Source organism: Phytophthora infestans, genomic scaffold (assembly GCF_000142945.1).
Source record: "Phytophthora infestans T30-4 supercont1.17 genomic scaffold, whole genome shotgun sequence".
Taxonomy (NCBI): Eukaryota; Oomycota; class Peronosporomycetes; order Peronosporales; family Peronosporaceae; genus Phytophthora; species Phytophthora infestans.
The window spans coordinates 203,266-217,880 of NW_003303742.1; the positions used below are offsets into that span (position 1 = coordinate 203,266).

Here is a 14,615-nt window from a genome sequence, read left to right on the forward strand (position 1 = left end):
GGCTGTATATCCAGACTAAAAGGTGGTTATTGTATCTGTAGCACCCATAAGGATCATATACCTACCGAGTTCGAGTGGTTCCAGAGGATTTACCGCTGCACGCACGGAGTATCTCAGGCCTCTAGATCTAAAGGCCACCGCAACCGGTCGACACGTTACTGTAGCTGCAAGGCAAGATTTGGCACAGTCACGCTCCAATGTGTACAGGAAGCAGGGCACTCCAGCTTGCATCAGCAAGAACTCGGCGTATTTAGTGCGTGAGGCGGCGGCAGCGTCGCGGTCGCGCACCAGTAGCACCTTCCGCATGCCACTGGCGCGACTTAATGCACCAAGCTGTTTTGCCGCAACTTTTGCGCCGAATAGCACACGGACCGGTTGCCCAGACGCACTGAGCTCATGGGGGCGAGCGTCGAAGCAGGACGAAATGCAGCGCACGTGGCGGCGCAGAGGAAAATGGACGTGAGGACGCAGCAGCCGAAGCATTGGTGAGTTGTTGAGATGATAATGTGGGCCACATAGAATATTCATTAAATTCAATTGAGTTTGTCAATTTATTTATTAAACAAGAAGTTCTGTGACAAAGGCACATAAATAATTACGAGATAAAACAAAAAATAATCAGCATTCAAATACTTGGCTTTCCCGGAGGACAGCCCCACTTAGAAACACATAGAAATTGACAATAAGACCGCGATAGAAAAATTAGATACGGTACGATATGGGTACGAAATGTATTAAGTATTTAATGGCAGTAGTACTTCATCATCCCGCACACCAGTCCTTAAATGCAGCGGGGCTGCCGTAGCTTTAGCGTCAGAGGAAGACGTTCGACTCAAAGAGTCACTAATACTAAGTTCCTTATCCAAAGGACACTTACAGTCCAAGACCAGGGCTCAAAGCTGATACCTTAGCTTATATGCTTCAAAACCAGAAGTGTTTTATTTACTATTATTGCGGCCAAGCCGCCTAGGGGTAAATGTATCTCTTTAACTATCTATCATAGTTAAACCTAATCAAATGCATAACGTGTGGCTTTCAGCCAACGTACTGAGAGACCTTGTTAACTCTCCAACTTATGTACTGAGCGTTTGTTAGCTCTCTGGGTACTTCGTACCCCTGTGTGTTTCATACCATGTAACCCCGTTACCCTCCCCCCCCTCTAAGATGAGAACATTCCATTCTTTAAACTTTCCTCAGCGAGGTCACGTCTTGTTAAGACGGCGGAGGTTACTACACCTCACACCAGCGTTGTACAACTCCGTGAGCTCACAAACGTCTACGCATCGTTGATGCCCAGCTTCTCGTCGTCGGCCCAAGGCCTAATTTTCCAAGCGCAACGCGCACCTTGCTCTGAAGCGGACCTACGCTCGCGCTCCGCGCCTACTCCAAGAGTTGCAAACCGCTTATAGCTATGCTCTTGACTCATCCGAGTCGTCGACAGCAGCTCAGCGGTTGAACACTCGCTCTACAAGCGATTGGTCGGTGGTTCGATCCCACCAGGGCGTCGCCCTCTCGCTCCATGAACGATTGGCCACGCTTGGACAGACGTAAGGGCAACACCCTTTTTGCTCAATGGTTGAGCGTTGGCTTTGAGAGCCACAGGTCGGTGGTTTGAACCCACCAGGGCACAGCCCTCTCGTTCCATCAACTGTTGTCCTTGAATGTACAAGCTTAAGGGCAACACCCTTTCAGCTCAGTGGTTGAGCGTTGGCTTTTGAAGCCAAAGGTCGGTGGTTCAATTCCACCCGGGCGCAGCCCTCTCATACCATGAGTAGTTTGTACTCGGACTAACGTACGGGCATCGCCCTTATAGCTCAATCGTATTTTCGGCCTGGCAAGCCAAAGGCCAGTGGTTCGATCTCCGGCCGGGACACCCCTTTCGCTGCTACAGCGCATCCACATTTAGATCATGCTCATCAAGCAAGTTGTTTCAAAACAAATATGCGTCTATCGAGACGCTTGTGCTTGAACCTTGTTCAGCACACCACGAAGCACCTGCTTCCTTCGGGACCAGTACCTAACACCACGAGGTCTCTCCACCGCCTTCTCCCGCTGCGAGTATCGCTCATACGTACGAGCTAGCTGCTGCAGCCACTGATCAGAGCCTGACCTCGACTACTGACCTGTTAGCTCCCCACTCTAGTGGGAGGCACCCAGCGCCTGGCGACGCTGTCGCACGCCATGGTGGCGCTTCGGCACATAATGAGCCCGGTCGTAAGCGTTAACGACGGCAGGGAAATCTTGCCGGAGGATAATCTCAAACTCCCATGGGTTCTGTGAGTGAGGGTAACCCCTCCACTTCACCAAGTACTGGGTACGCCCCTGGCGTCTACGCCGCGCCACAAGGCGTTCCACGTGAAAGTGGAGTTCACCATGCTCATCAAGCAGAGCGGGAGGAGGTCTTGTCTCAGCTGGGCTCTCGCGGGGAGAGTCAGCACTTGCCGGAACGGTGTCTGCGTCCAAACGACGCCGGCGTCCACGACGTGACCGTTCATGTTCAGTGTCCATCGGTCGATCTCGAAGAGATGATCCATCTTGTGGAAAGGTTAGAGCCACCACTGTTGAATCACAACCAGGTCTCGGACCTTGAGCGTCCAGTCGCTCGGCTGAACGTTCATCTTGCCTTGCTCCTGCATCTCGAACTTCGCTCCGCGACCTGTGGCTCTGCCACATGCTGTTGATCAGCCATTGGTGGTATACATCGTGGCAGAGAGCTTCCAGGACGTTGCCTTGCAGGACGCTGTCACTGGGACGCTAGTGATAGTTAAATAGAGCGGTTTGGCGGCGTGCATATCTTTATAGTTCACTTTTGGTTTTACATCAAAGCCGACACGCGCAATACAATCGGCAAGAGACCTACGAAAGTGCCAGCTTCCCTGACTGTATTCGCGTTTTTTCGGTGTGACCTACTACAGTACGTCACCACCAAACAATCACCAGTTAGTTTATAATGCCGACCCTGTCATTTGTGGCGCCTCGTGCCACCAATATACCAGTATATCAAAGAGGATGGGGGGGGGTCAAACGCCAAGTGACTGGCTGCAGTTTTGCCGGATGGAAGCTTCCATAGCCATTATACATCTGCCTTTGATATAGTATTGTCTAAGAAGCAATGTTATTACTCTGGTTGGTATTACTACATGTGTTTTATTGTCTGGGGTTAAAACCGGTATAGCTCTCGGACTATAACATGCTGGGGTCATATACTGGATAGTGCTGTATTATAATAAGGCTGTAAACAGTGCACACTAAAGTATAAAGTCACCGGTGGAAATCGTCGTCCAGAATCAGGGGATCGGCTCTCAGCTGAAGTGATCGCATCGCCCAACAGAAATGTGCAAAATGATAACTCGCATCGCCTTTATTTTTTTGTGGGTATCTCTTTCTTTTTAAAGTTTGGTTTATATGGCTTTTCGGGGTGCTAGACTTAATAAATATTATTCTATACTAAAAATTATGGTAAAGGGTTTTAGCTAAGGTTAAACATTACTTGGAACTACCTGATGAGCCGTGGTAAAGTCTGCTGGCATATTATTTTATTATTACTGTGACGGATGATATTTCTGGTAGTAAAGGAAAAGAAAGACATCAATTTTTTTTCTTGGACGTAATATGTCACTACACGACGCCTGCTAAAAAGCGATTCAGTGCCATCGCTAGCGCTTGCTTTAGTTCCTCTTGCGGCGGCCGTTGCACTTGGTTTTGGTCGAAGGGGTCGAAATTACCGTGGGGTCCTGGTTAGCAAAGTTCGCGTCTACACCGGGTTCGTCGGTGGATGTCTCATTCCAAGCACCAGCTTCGTCAGAAACCTCCGACTGAGTTACACTCTCGTCTCCGGTGGGCTCCCCCTGTTGCGTCGAGTCGCCGTTCTCCGATGATTTCGTGTCGCCGGACTTGTTGTCGTCGGACTTGCTCTCGTCCGACTTGTCGTTACCCTTCGATGATTTTGTGTCGTCTTGCTTGTTGTTGTCGTCGGCCTTGCTCTCATCCGACTTGCCATTGCTAGATTTTGACGAAGCCTCATTATTGTCGTCACTGTCCCCGCTTGCTTTCGAAGGTTGAGTGTTCTGCGAGGTTTCGTCATTGTCATCGTTGGGTGAAGCAGGAGCCACAGTGCCGGGTGTTTGCTCAGCGTTGTCGTCATCTAAAGACGCTGGAGTCGAACCGCCAGCAGGTTGAGAGACGTCGCCGTTGATATGCACGTCACTCTCGGAGTACTGGCACAGTGGCGGAGACGGACCATCACCCAGCATGGATGGCTCGCCGTCTGCATTGCCCTGAGACCACTGACAGATCTTCACCTTCTTCTTTCCGCTGGACTTGACCCAAATGTTACTCAGTGTAACCTCATCACCCCAGTTCTTGTTCACCGTCACGACGGCGTTGCCCGGGTCTACGATGTACACATTGGACACTGACACCTTCTTCGGTCGGAAGGAGATATTCTGTCCAAAACGAGTCCAACAATGTCCAAATTGTCCGATTGATAAATGACGGATTAATTAAACTAAAAGATTGTTTTTATATTTTTCCAGGACTGTCCAAACTGTCCAAAAGCTATCCAAACTGTTCAAAAGCTATCCAAACTGTCAAAAAGCTGTTCAAACTGTTTACATGAAGTTCATGTAGTCGTCTGGGACTTATGTGACGACAGCTTCAGCGTGGTGAGGCGCTGTTTGAATTTCCAGCTTGATGTCATGGATGCGGTTCACGTAGCCTAGTGCCTCGGCTTTAGCTGTCTCCATGAACGCCAGTATGCTTGGATGAGCTCCACGCCCAAATTTCTCGCCGAAGTCGCGGTTGTACTTTTCGAGCGGGTTATTGGTCCTGTTTGTGATGTCAATCCCACCAACCATCATGCTATTGACGTTCCACAAGCTGGAATCAAAGCGCCCCATCCACGTCTTGCGAAAATATCGCCAAAACCGATCCCACTTGCCCTTAGAGGCCTCTTCGTTAATCAGACTTCGCACATCCCGGATCCCCTGGTTAAAAACAATTGCAACGTCATACAAGATCATAACGTCAGAATTGAAGTGTCAAAAATGTCAGTAACAAAAAAGTTAAAATTTCAAACGATAATAAAAAAATAAATATGCGCACCTTGTCGTCGATTTCATCTGCAGGAATGATGGTCAAAATGTCGATTTTGCCGGGGGTTGTTGCATCCTTCACTTGATCCCTTGTTAGGCCCTGATCCAGCATGTGACGGCGCAGTGCTTGTTTCCAATGAAACAAACACCCCACAATATGCACTTTCGGGAACAGCGCTGATTGTATCACGTATTCCTTCCCTTCGTGCAGCATTTTGGAAATGCCTGAATGAAATAGCTTTAAAAAAATGCTTAGGTGCCACTGGGCTGATAACGATTGATTTTAACCACGTGTTTTAAACTATTTTACGACCTGTGACGTCAGCACGACGTCATTTTACAGATTGCCATGCCAAGTATTACACGCGGGAGCCATGTTAATACCTCGAGGTCTAGTTATGATACCGCCGTTTTTATTCTCGTCTTTTTCGTTAGAAGAAATCATTTGCTGTCTACGGTGTGAAAAGCAGCTCACGCTGTGATTCCTTTGTAGAGGAAGCTCATTTTTGCTTCACTTGTCGTCACAGTGGAGTCTGTGTCTACCGCGGTGAGCTCTTGACCATTGAGTGATAACGAGACATGCACAAGTTCGTGCGTAGAAATCGGGAGCTCTGGAAGTACAAACGCTGCTGTGTGAGCTCCTTCGTCGATCTCTGCCGGTACCACCTAACAAATATCGTCAAAAATTGCGTCAGAAACGCAACATTAACTGAAAATGGCACATACGAACGTACCAAAGAGAGTTTTGACTCGACAGATTCCAATTTCACACATGCTGAAGATGTAGCGATCAATTTCTGCACCGTCAGTACCATTCTAGTTCCAGGTTCTGCTTCTTGAGGAAAAATTCCACTAATCTCGGGAATTGCACAATACATGAAACTCAAACCAGCATCTGTGAAATGCTCGCCGTCCAGCGATACAAACACTTCGACTTCTTCTCGAGCTCCAAGGATCATTCCGTCATCCATTGCAGCGGCAGTGGCTGAGTCATCGGGAAACGGCAGCGGTGGAGTACGGAACACCACACGTCTGGTACTTGAGTTGGCGTCTTTAACTTCCGTGGATTCCTCTGGTCGCAAGCAAATGGCTGGCAATACTACGCTACTGTCTCTCCACTTGAGCTTCACAGTCGCATCTTGCGTATCGAAGTGGAAGAAATCGCCAGCAACAGCTACTTGTGTACCTCCAGACACCATCCCTACATTAGGGAAAATACTTAGCAACGTTCCCGTGGCTAACATACCGAACATTTGCGCTGCAGTTGAGAGGCTTCTCCCTCCAAGTTGGGGCTTAGCTGGCAGATACGTTCTTCCGGAGTTCATAGACACGTGCAGGTGAGATACAAACCCCGTCTTCGTGTAGATCTTCCACCATTCAGTCAGTAGACCTTGAGCTTTATTCTTAGTTGGAGGGATGCATTGCCACTCTGATAGCCGTGGAATCGTACACGTCACAAAGTTCCCTTCAACTCCATCGATGCTAAGAGTTATCGACATATTCATAGGCTCCGAGTCCTCATTCTCTCTATGAAAGGTGTGCACGATGGTCACCAACAGCTGAGCTACCTCAGGGGGAAGCATGTTTGGCACTTCAAGTGTAACTTTCTGTGGCAGATCAGTAGTGAGGAACGAGTTGGGACTTACACGAACCAGATGCGCGTCATGAGCCCAGATAACGTGAGGTTCTAGTGTAGAAATGTGGCTGAAGTTGTCGTCGTCTTCATCTTCGTCGTCCTTCCAGACGAATGTTATATCCACACATACTGGCGTAAACACGAGACCTCCATCGTACGAGATCTCAAGAGTGAACGGTGCAATGCCCTCTTGATTACTGGGTAGAGCAGGTAACGTCAGACGTAGCAGTCTACACGCAACATCGGCTTCGTCAACGTTTACTAAACGTTCGTCAAACCCTCCAACAGCCACTAAACTCTCAACGTTGTTCATGGGACTGAGTTGTCCGCTGTCTTTATCGATACAACAGCGTACGAACCTGACAATTGGGTGTCTACAGATCTCCGGAAGACTACCACGAAGCGAGACTGTAACTTCCTCTCCGCCTTCAAACCGAGCGTCGAGCACTGACACACCAGCAACTTGTGGACGTTTAAACGCCGTAAAAACCCTACCGTTGGTGGTGAAATGCTTCCCGTTCATCGACACTTCGACAGCGTATTCCCCCGTCAGCCGCAGCTTCGGAACTTGACAAACCACCTCCCCCGTAGCTTCACAGAATGTTCCCAGCGTACCTCTAAGTAATTGACCATCCGTCAGGGGCACAAACCTCACCGTAACATTCTCACTAGCCCAGAATCCACTGCCGCGTATCCGCAGCTCGTAGCCACCCCTGCATTCCCCACAGACCGGAACTATTTGCGAGATGTAGGTCGGTGCGAACACGAAGAGATTGCGCTCCGTACACACCACCGACCCGACATTAACGTGCTGTAAGACCTCAACACATCGCGGCTCAAACTCGCAAGACGTACCCCCATGTCCCAACTGTCCGTAGCTTCCATTTCCCCAGGTATATAGCTGATGTTCGGTAGTAATTGCAGCTGAGTAGCTGGCGCCGGCAAAGACCTTGGTCCACTTGATTACTCTATCACAAGACACACTACCGGGTAGCGCTTTCCCACCTTTAACGTCTGATTTCCCTCGTCCTGTTTTTCTACCGTGCCCCAGTTGTCCAAAGATATTTAACCCCCACGAGACTACCTCACCTACGTTTGTTACCGCTAAGATATGCTCCGATCCGCTTGTTAAAGCGACAAAAGGTTCTCCGCCCGACCCCTTTTCCAGTAGCAAGTTGAAGGTATTGGAGCTTGGTACCGATTTCTTAATAGTGTATGAGGCTGGTCTAAGTGAGCTGCCTCCGATAAGGTAAATGCTCCCATCCGCGAGTAGAACCGCGGTGAATGTGTTGCCACAACTGGCCGATACAATGCGAGGTTTGCCTAGAAAGAACCCGACGTATTTCGGCCACGCAGATATACCATTAGCCACAGCATTAACCTCTTTTGAAAGGGTATTGAACACGTGACCAAGTTGCCCTTCAGTATTCCGACCCCACGTGTACAAATCTCCCTTCTCTGTCACTGCAGCAGAGTGGTGTTTACCACAAGATACTTGAGTGAACAGCAGTTCCGGCGCTGTTACGACGCGATGTGGTATCCCAGTAGCTGTAGTGTCGTCCGATTCAGGACCAGGAGTTCTAACACGGTACTTCTGCACATTAGACAAGCCACGCTGATGGCCAAGTTCACTGCATTGCAGCATTGTACCAGGTTCACCCCACGAGAAAAGCTGACCGTCTAACGAGAGCACGACATTGTGATTCTTCCCAACCGCGACGTGGTGGACTTTCACATCCTTCAATCCTTCCTCTACCAATTGACTTTCAAAGTTCCTCTCTTTGCTGGCTGCCCAGTCGAGTTCCCACGCGTCTACTAACGCCACAAACCGGTCATAGCCGCCGCAGATTGCTCTTACTTTGCGTCCTAGTAGACTGTCCACGACTGTAATCTTCCCGTCGGTTTGCTCGCCGCAGACGTACAAGATCCCCAAGTTGCCCTCCATTCCCAAGTAAAGCTTCTGCGACTCTATGTGGGTCCTTGGACATGTTTGAAGGAAGTTACGTGAGGTCTATAATAAGAATGACCCAGAATCGTTTATAAAAAAACAAATAGGATAAAGAAGGAATTAAATAAATGACAGCGCAATGAAGTAATGAAATAGTCACACACCGAGCGATTACCTTTACTGACGTCATCCAAATTGGCGTGACCCGTAGGTTTTATGAAATCTGTGTTTGATTGTGAATTGGTGTGCCTAATAATTATTTAAGAAATGCGTAGAATGTTCAGCTCTTTTAGCCGCCCTAGCTGTGAATTATCATCGAATTTTACAATAGTAACTGGTGGAATAATACATTAAGTAATCAGGCACTGGAATAAAAACTGTTTCAAGTAGTTGTTTGCTCGAACTGTGGTTCAGTTGTCAGTTCCTTTGTGCTTAGCTTTGTCCTGTACAAGTCATTCCGATTTTTGCAGTACCATGCACATTAACTTTTTTCTTGCCCTGCTCGTGGCCTGTTCTACCGTGAGCGGCATGGTAGTCGCTGACACCGACGGAGATCCTCGAGTTCCCAGAATTGCCAAGGCTTCTAACGCCAAGGGTATTCGATCAAAGCACAAAATCCAACGTCTCCGGAGGCCGCAGAAACTTAAGAATGAAGAGAGGTTTGACGCTGCTGCGTACATGCTGGATAGCGACGACGAATCGACAACTTCGAAGAAGCGCAAGGACGAAAAAATCTCCCATAAGGCGAGCGAAAAACCTCTTTCTCCTAAGGCGAAGATGTGGGTGAGCGCAATTTCAATTTTGCTTAGCTTGGGTATCACAGCTGGTGTTGGTGTTGGCCTTTATAAGCTACTTCAATGAATCGCCAAAAATCTGATTAACACATTGTTAATAACAATGAATCGCACTGGGCAACCACGAGCACGCTTTTTTTAGTTACCTTTATCACCCAACCGAGCATTCGAATAAACAAAAATTATTTATACTGTACTCTAAAGCTACTGAAGAGCATATTAAAGGTTCTTCTTGACAACACTGTCTCGGGATAAAATCTAAGCCCATATACAGCGACTTTGCTGAGTCGAGGGATCAAAGGCCGTGAGCCACGTGAGTGCGTCGAGGGAAACTAGGGAGAACGGGGTTACGGACTATGAGGGCTCAAAATGGGTGCGAGTCCAAAATATAAAATAGTCTCATTCGGCTTTTGAAACATCTTACTTATTAATAAGTAGTCCCTAGCATCCCGCGACTCGCACGAGCTTCGGTAATCGTATTACTCTACAGCTTCTTGCGCCTGTGTGTTATCTTTGTGACATCAGCCACGACATAAAGCGAAGTAAACACTCCCATACCACTTTATTGGGCTAGCTCTTGACATGGAAATATATTTGCTCGTTTTCTGATTGCAGTGTATTATTTTTTTATAACCGTCTTGTCATTAACTTCTGAACCCTTTCTTTATCAGCCAATCACAGTCGAGTAGTCAGTCCGCTCAACCGTCTCCACTGTATCAATGCTGCTCCCGACGTTGCTTCTGCTCTCGTGGGGCGCTTGTGTGTGGGCACGACCCGCTGCGTGCAACGTCGACGGTGTCCAGATTGAACATGGCAGTGCCAGATACTTAACGGGACGAGCTCATCGCCCCGGTAGCATCTACGCGCGGTGTCTGTACGGAGCCGCGACGTGTTTCGAAGACCGCGGACTGGTAGACGCGCCTCAGTGGATCAATAGTCGGGAAGTGGACTGCTTTGAGGCCACTGAACGCCGTCGCCTGGGTGTAGCCATCATTCTGGAGGAGGATATCTGGCCTGACCATATTGTATGGTACCGTATCAATGGTACCTTCTCGGACTACGAGCTGGACGTCATCAACACCGCCATAGACCTGTACAGCAAGGCGGAGGTGAATGTGACGCTAGAGGAGTGCAAACCGATCTCCAAATGTAAAGGCAAATACGTCAGTATCGAGCAGAACGAAGACGCGTGCTACGGGATGGTCGGGTACGTGAACGACGGCAAGCCGCAGATCATGAACCTGGGCGAGAGCTGCTTCACCGGCGGTCCGGGCAACGTCGTCCATGAGATTGGCCACGCTATGGGACTTTATCATGAACACACGCATCCAGATAGAGAGGTTATTGTGCTGACTGACCAAAACTTGCCGGTCTCGGCAGAGAACTACGGTAAGAAGACGAGCAAGGAGGCGACGCTCAAGCCGTACGACCCCCAGTCCATCATGCACTACGGTCGTACGGCTGGTCTCTGCTTCCCGAAGGCGCAATACCCCCTCAAAGCCTTCTGCGACGTGGAGACGGTTAAGAACTGCATCCAACCAGTGGAACAACACTGTAATTCGAGTCGAGACGCAGAGATTGGAACGCGCACGGTACTCAGCGCTGGCGACATCTACACGCTACGCATGCTCTACGGCTCCAAGGACAACGCCACAGTGCGCGACGTGAAGATTCCTACAGTGAAATCCTCGGCTGCTGGCAGTGTCGGCTCCCCCGATTCCCTCACGGACGTGGTCAAACGTACGACATCCAAGTCAAAGAAGGCTTCAACTACGGAAGCCCGGTCTTTAGACAAGCGAACGTCTGTGTCGACGTCCGACTACACGCCTGGGGATGTTCACGGCGAAGGAAGCAGTAAAGACGGGTCTGTAGCTGAGTTATTGGAATGGTGGGAGAACTTAGAAAACACCATCCAGATCCAGAAGAAAAAGACGTCGGCTTCGAATTAAATCGGAACTGTCCTTGTGTCACAAATCTATTAGCTGTTGCGTTGTTGTTCCAAGCTATGGCGTCTACAATGTAGTAGCAGGTCCTACCTGCTCATATCATTTACACGTCGAGGAACTTGTAGTGGGCGCAGTGGTCGTACGAGTCAACGGCCGATTCGTACGTGACGCCGTCCTCCGTACTGAAACCGGACGTGATCCACGAACCGATGACCTGGTCCTGACCTTGCAGGAGGTACGCGTTGTTAGTGCTGGGCTCAGTTGTGCCAAAGAACTCGCAGGCCTTTACGTAGAACTCGTTGATGCGCGAAGAGTTGCCCTTGAGACGGTTGTTGGTGTCCACGACGCCGTCACGGACCGTGTCCATCATCTCATAGTCGCCGTCCGAGTCGCCCGACGCGTAGATAGGAGGAGCACCCTGGTGGATCGGCTTCAGGATACTGGTGACGATCTCGGCCTTGCCGAGACCCCACGTGATGGGATAGTTGTCTACCAGTTGACCGGTGAATCGCCCGGCGTCGTCCGTTTTGAAGCGGACGCCGAAGACGTTGTCGTTCGGCACCATGTTGCCTAGTCCGAGCAGGTTGCCGGCCTCAGCGGCGTAGAGTTGAGGAGAGGCACTGATGATGTACACGTCCACACCGGCGGCACGTAGAGCGCACATCGTCGACTCTTGGCCATTGAAGAAGCGTAGTCCCTTGGTGTACGCGCCCTCGACCGCCAGGTCGCCTGTGGACGTGTACGTGGGCTCCTCTAACGCCTGGCCCAGGTTCCAGCGGATACTGGAGCGGATGAGCGTCTTGATCTCATCCTCCGTCATACCGACCAGAAGGTGAGGGAATACCGTCATGGCGATAGACTGGGAACATTCCGAGTAATCGTCACCGCCATCCATGACCTCCAGACTGTACAGTAGGAAGCCCATCTTGGCACGGAAGTTCTGGTACTCGGTCGTCTCCTTGATCTCGTCCAGCGTAACGTTCGAGCTCTGAGCGCTGCTGCTTAAGTTGTATTTAGGGGCAACATAGGCGTCGTACAGCACCTTGTAGTCCTTGGCAGTCTCAGCCAGAGTCGTGGCTAGTGTCACGTCTGTGCCATTCACGTCCTGACCGATCACCGAGTTGGTGCCGTTAACGAGGCAGATGTCACTGCTACTGGCGTTGTAACCAAGCGAGAAGATGGACTCGAAGTTCTCCGGTGTGAAGCGGAAGTTGAGGTTGTTCACCTGGTAGAACACCGACGTGTACGAGATGTCGCCAAACATGCACGTGTTGTCCCAGTCGAAGACGGCGTACGCCTCACGGTCGCCACGGACGGCACTGACGTTGGCCAAGAGATTGCTGACCACCTCGTTGTTGTAGTCCGGCGCCTCAGCAGCGAGAAAAAAGTTGGTGGCCTTGGCGCTAGCAGCCAGGATAGCAGCAGACAACGCCGCAGCAGCGAAGACACGGACCATAACAGAGGTTTGTAGACGACAGGACTTTCCTGTCCGTTTCGAGGCGAGTTGGAGAATGAAAGGCCATGAAGCCGCCTTTATCAGAGACCAGTTGGCGTGTCATGATGCCTTTGAAGAGGCCTTGTTCCTTCTGGCTTTTGAAATACTCGTAGCTGTTCACAATCATCCGCTTCTCTCCTGGGCAGAACTCGTGCTTGCCGGACATTTTCGCTGACCTTAAAGGATGCTTCTGGCTAATTGATGAGTTCTACCGCCCTCTCAAGACACTAAGTTATATATAGCACTTTTATTTATATCAAACAGACAATTATTAGACTTTTTACAGTCTGTATAGTATGGGTTACAATTTCTGGCCCAATGTTCAATGTCGCCTACAATAATATCGGGCCGCGACTGGTTCCCCATGTGGGATCGACGGACAGGATGTGGCAAGCCACGCTCTGCTTGTCAGTGCATACTAGCACACAGCCTGTTCAGCAATTCGATGCACGGGCACTTAGAATCTCGCTGACGTTGAATCTTAAGACAAAGCATCGGAGAATTCCGCTTTTAACACACGCAGCACTGGTCTCTGTGCGGTAGGTTGCCTCAAACACGGCTCCTTTTCCGCATGTTTGGCCAACACGCAGCGTCTCACTTCGCTAGCCGTGCATCTTGCACGGCTAGCGAAGGACTTCCAGCACCAGTGACTTACTGAGAATATCAATCAATACCTGTAGTAGAGCGCTTGCCGAGTTGGTTGCAAAACTAGTATTAATAAGCAAGCAGCACCCGTGATAATAATACTAGAGGTCGCATTTTGAAGTGACGTGATGACAGGGAACCCGAAAATGCAATACTTAAATTAATACATCGATGTGAACTGAGAAAATTAATAATTATTTGCAAAACTTCGCAAGTCACGATTGTAGTTCAGAAACATTATCATCTCGAGCCTGGCTGGAGACATTCGCTTCCGTAGATCAGACAGCACCAGCTTAGCGAGAGAGAAGAAGCGCTCACACTCGTTAGACGTTGGCGGGATGTACGCGACGTCGACGTAGCGCAATTGCGTTTCTTGAACGCCGCTCTCACAATAGAACGCTCTCGGCGGCTCTTGAAGACGACCGTTCGAGATCAGGCGACCTAAATTCAGCGCAGGCTAATTTTTCCGCGACGTTCAGCGCACCCCCACGCTGTAACTTGACTAGACCTTACTCAAAATTGGGGTTGTTCCCATTGTGGACAGCCATAAATTAATAATTAAATTAAAAAATTAGGATTAATTTTTACGCATATTATTTTTTCGGGTTCCCTGCGTGATGATCATGCGAGTTTTATTTTTTACAGCATCACCTCAAAATTACGTACTGTGTTAAGGGATGTATCACAGACTAACTGTGAGTTCTTCTCCATGGAAGATAAGCCCCATAGCGACAACGGAGTTCGCTGTCATTCTTCAATTTGCGTCCACCCACACTCAAAGGCCCCTCCCCCAATGAAACTTTTGTGTCTTCTTTCCGTTGTGGCCACGGTCGTCGCTACCGTTGGCAGCGGTACCACTGTGAACCTTCTTGATAGCAGCGAAAGCATTGAAAACAAAGATTGCCCCAAGAATTGTCATGTCAAGTACGATGGCGTTTTGCACGGAAGAAATGTTTACAGCTCCTAGAAGAGTGTGTGGACAGCCCGAGAGCTATTAATACCGTGTCCAGGTTTGCCAACTTTTTCGAAAATTTTCAAAGCCTTGAGGGCACTATCGT

At 49.4% G+C, this 14,615-nt stretch overlaps 4 protein-coding genes and 1 non-coding gene across 5 annotated transcripts; 3 read left to right on the forward strand and 2 right to left on the reverse strand.

Annotated features, from left to right (window-relative positions):
- Positions 1–1,436: 1,436 nt before the first annotated feature.
- Positions 1,437–1,507, forward strand: PITG_27237. The gene has a single exon. It is a non-coding gene; the product is annotated as a tRNA-Val (tRNA).
- Positions 1,508–5,564: 4,057 nt separating this feature from the next.
- On the reverse strand, positions 5,565–8,674 carry PITG_09822 (uncharacterized protein; the record flags this gene model as incomplete). The annotated part of the gene is made up of 4 exons (XM_002902341.1): positions 5,565–5,759; positions 5,897–6,601; positions 6,698–7,008; positions 7,078–8,674. 4 exons carry the CDS (start codon positions 8,672–8,674, stop codon positions 5,565–5,567), a joined length of 2,808 nt encoding a protein of 935 aa, XP_002902387.1.
- A 477-nt stretch (positions 8,675–9,151) lies between these two features.
- PITG_09823 (uncharacterized protein) lies at positions 9,152–9,726 on the forward strand (the record flags this gene model as incomplete). The annotated part of the gene is made up of 2 exons (XM_002902342.1): positions 9,152–9,460; positions 9,697–9,726. 2 exons carry the CDS (start codon positions 9,152–9,154, stop codon positions 9,724–9,726), a joined length of 339 nt encoding a protein of 112 aa, XP_002902388.1.
- A 464-nt stretch (positions 9,727–10,190) lies between these two features.
- PITG_09824 (metalloprotease family M12A, putative) lies at positions 10,191–11,420 on the forward strand (the record flags this gene model as incomplete). The annotated part of the gene is made up of 1 exon (XM_002902343.1): positions 10,191–11,420. One exon carries the CDS (start codon positions 10,191–10,193, stop codon positions 11,418–11,420), a length of 1,230 nt encoding a protein of 409 aa, XP_002902389.1.
- A 100-nt stretch (positions 11,421–11,520) lies between these two features.
- Positions 11,521–12,911, reverse strand: PITG_09825 (uncharacterized protein; the record flags this gene model as incomplete). The annotated part of the gene is made up of 1 exon (XM_002902344.1): positions 11,521–12,911. The coding sequence occupies one exon, from the start codon at positions 12,871–12,873 to the stop codon at positions 11,521–11,523; it is 1,353 nt and encodes a 450-aa protein (XP_002902390.1).
- Positions 12,912–14,615: the final 1,704 nt, after the last annotated feature.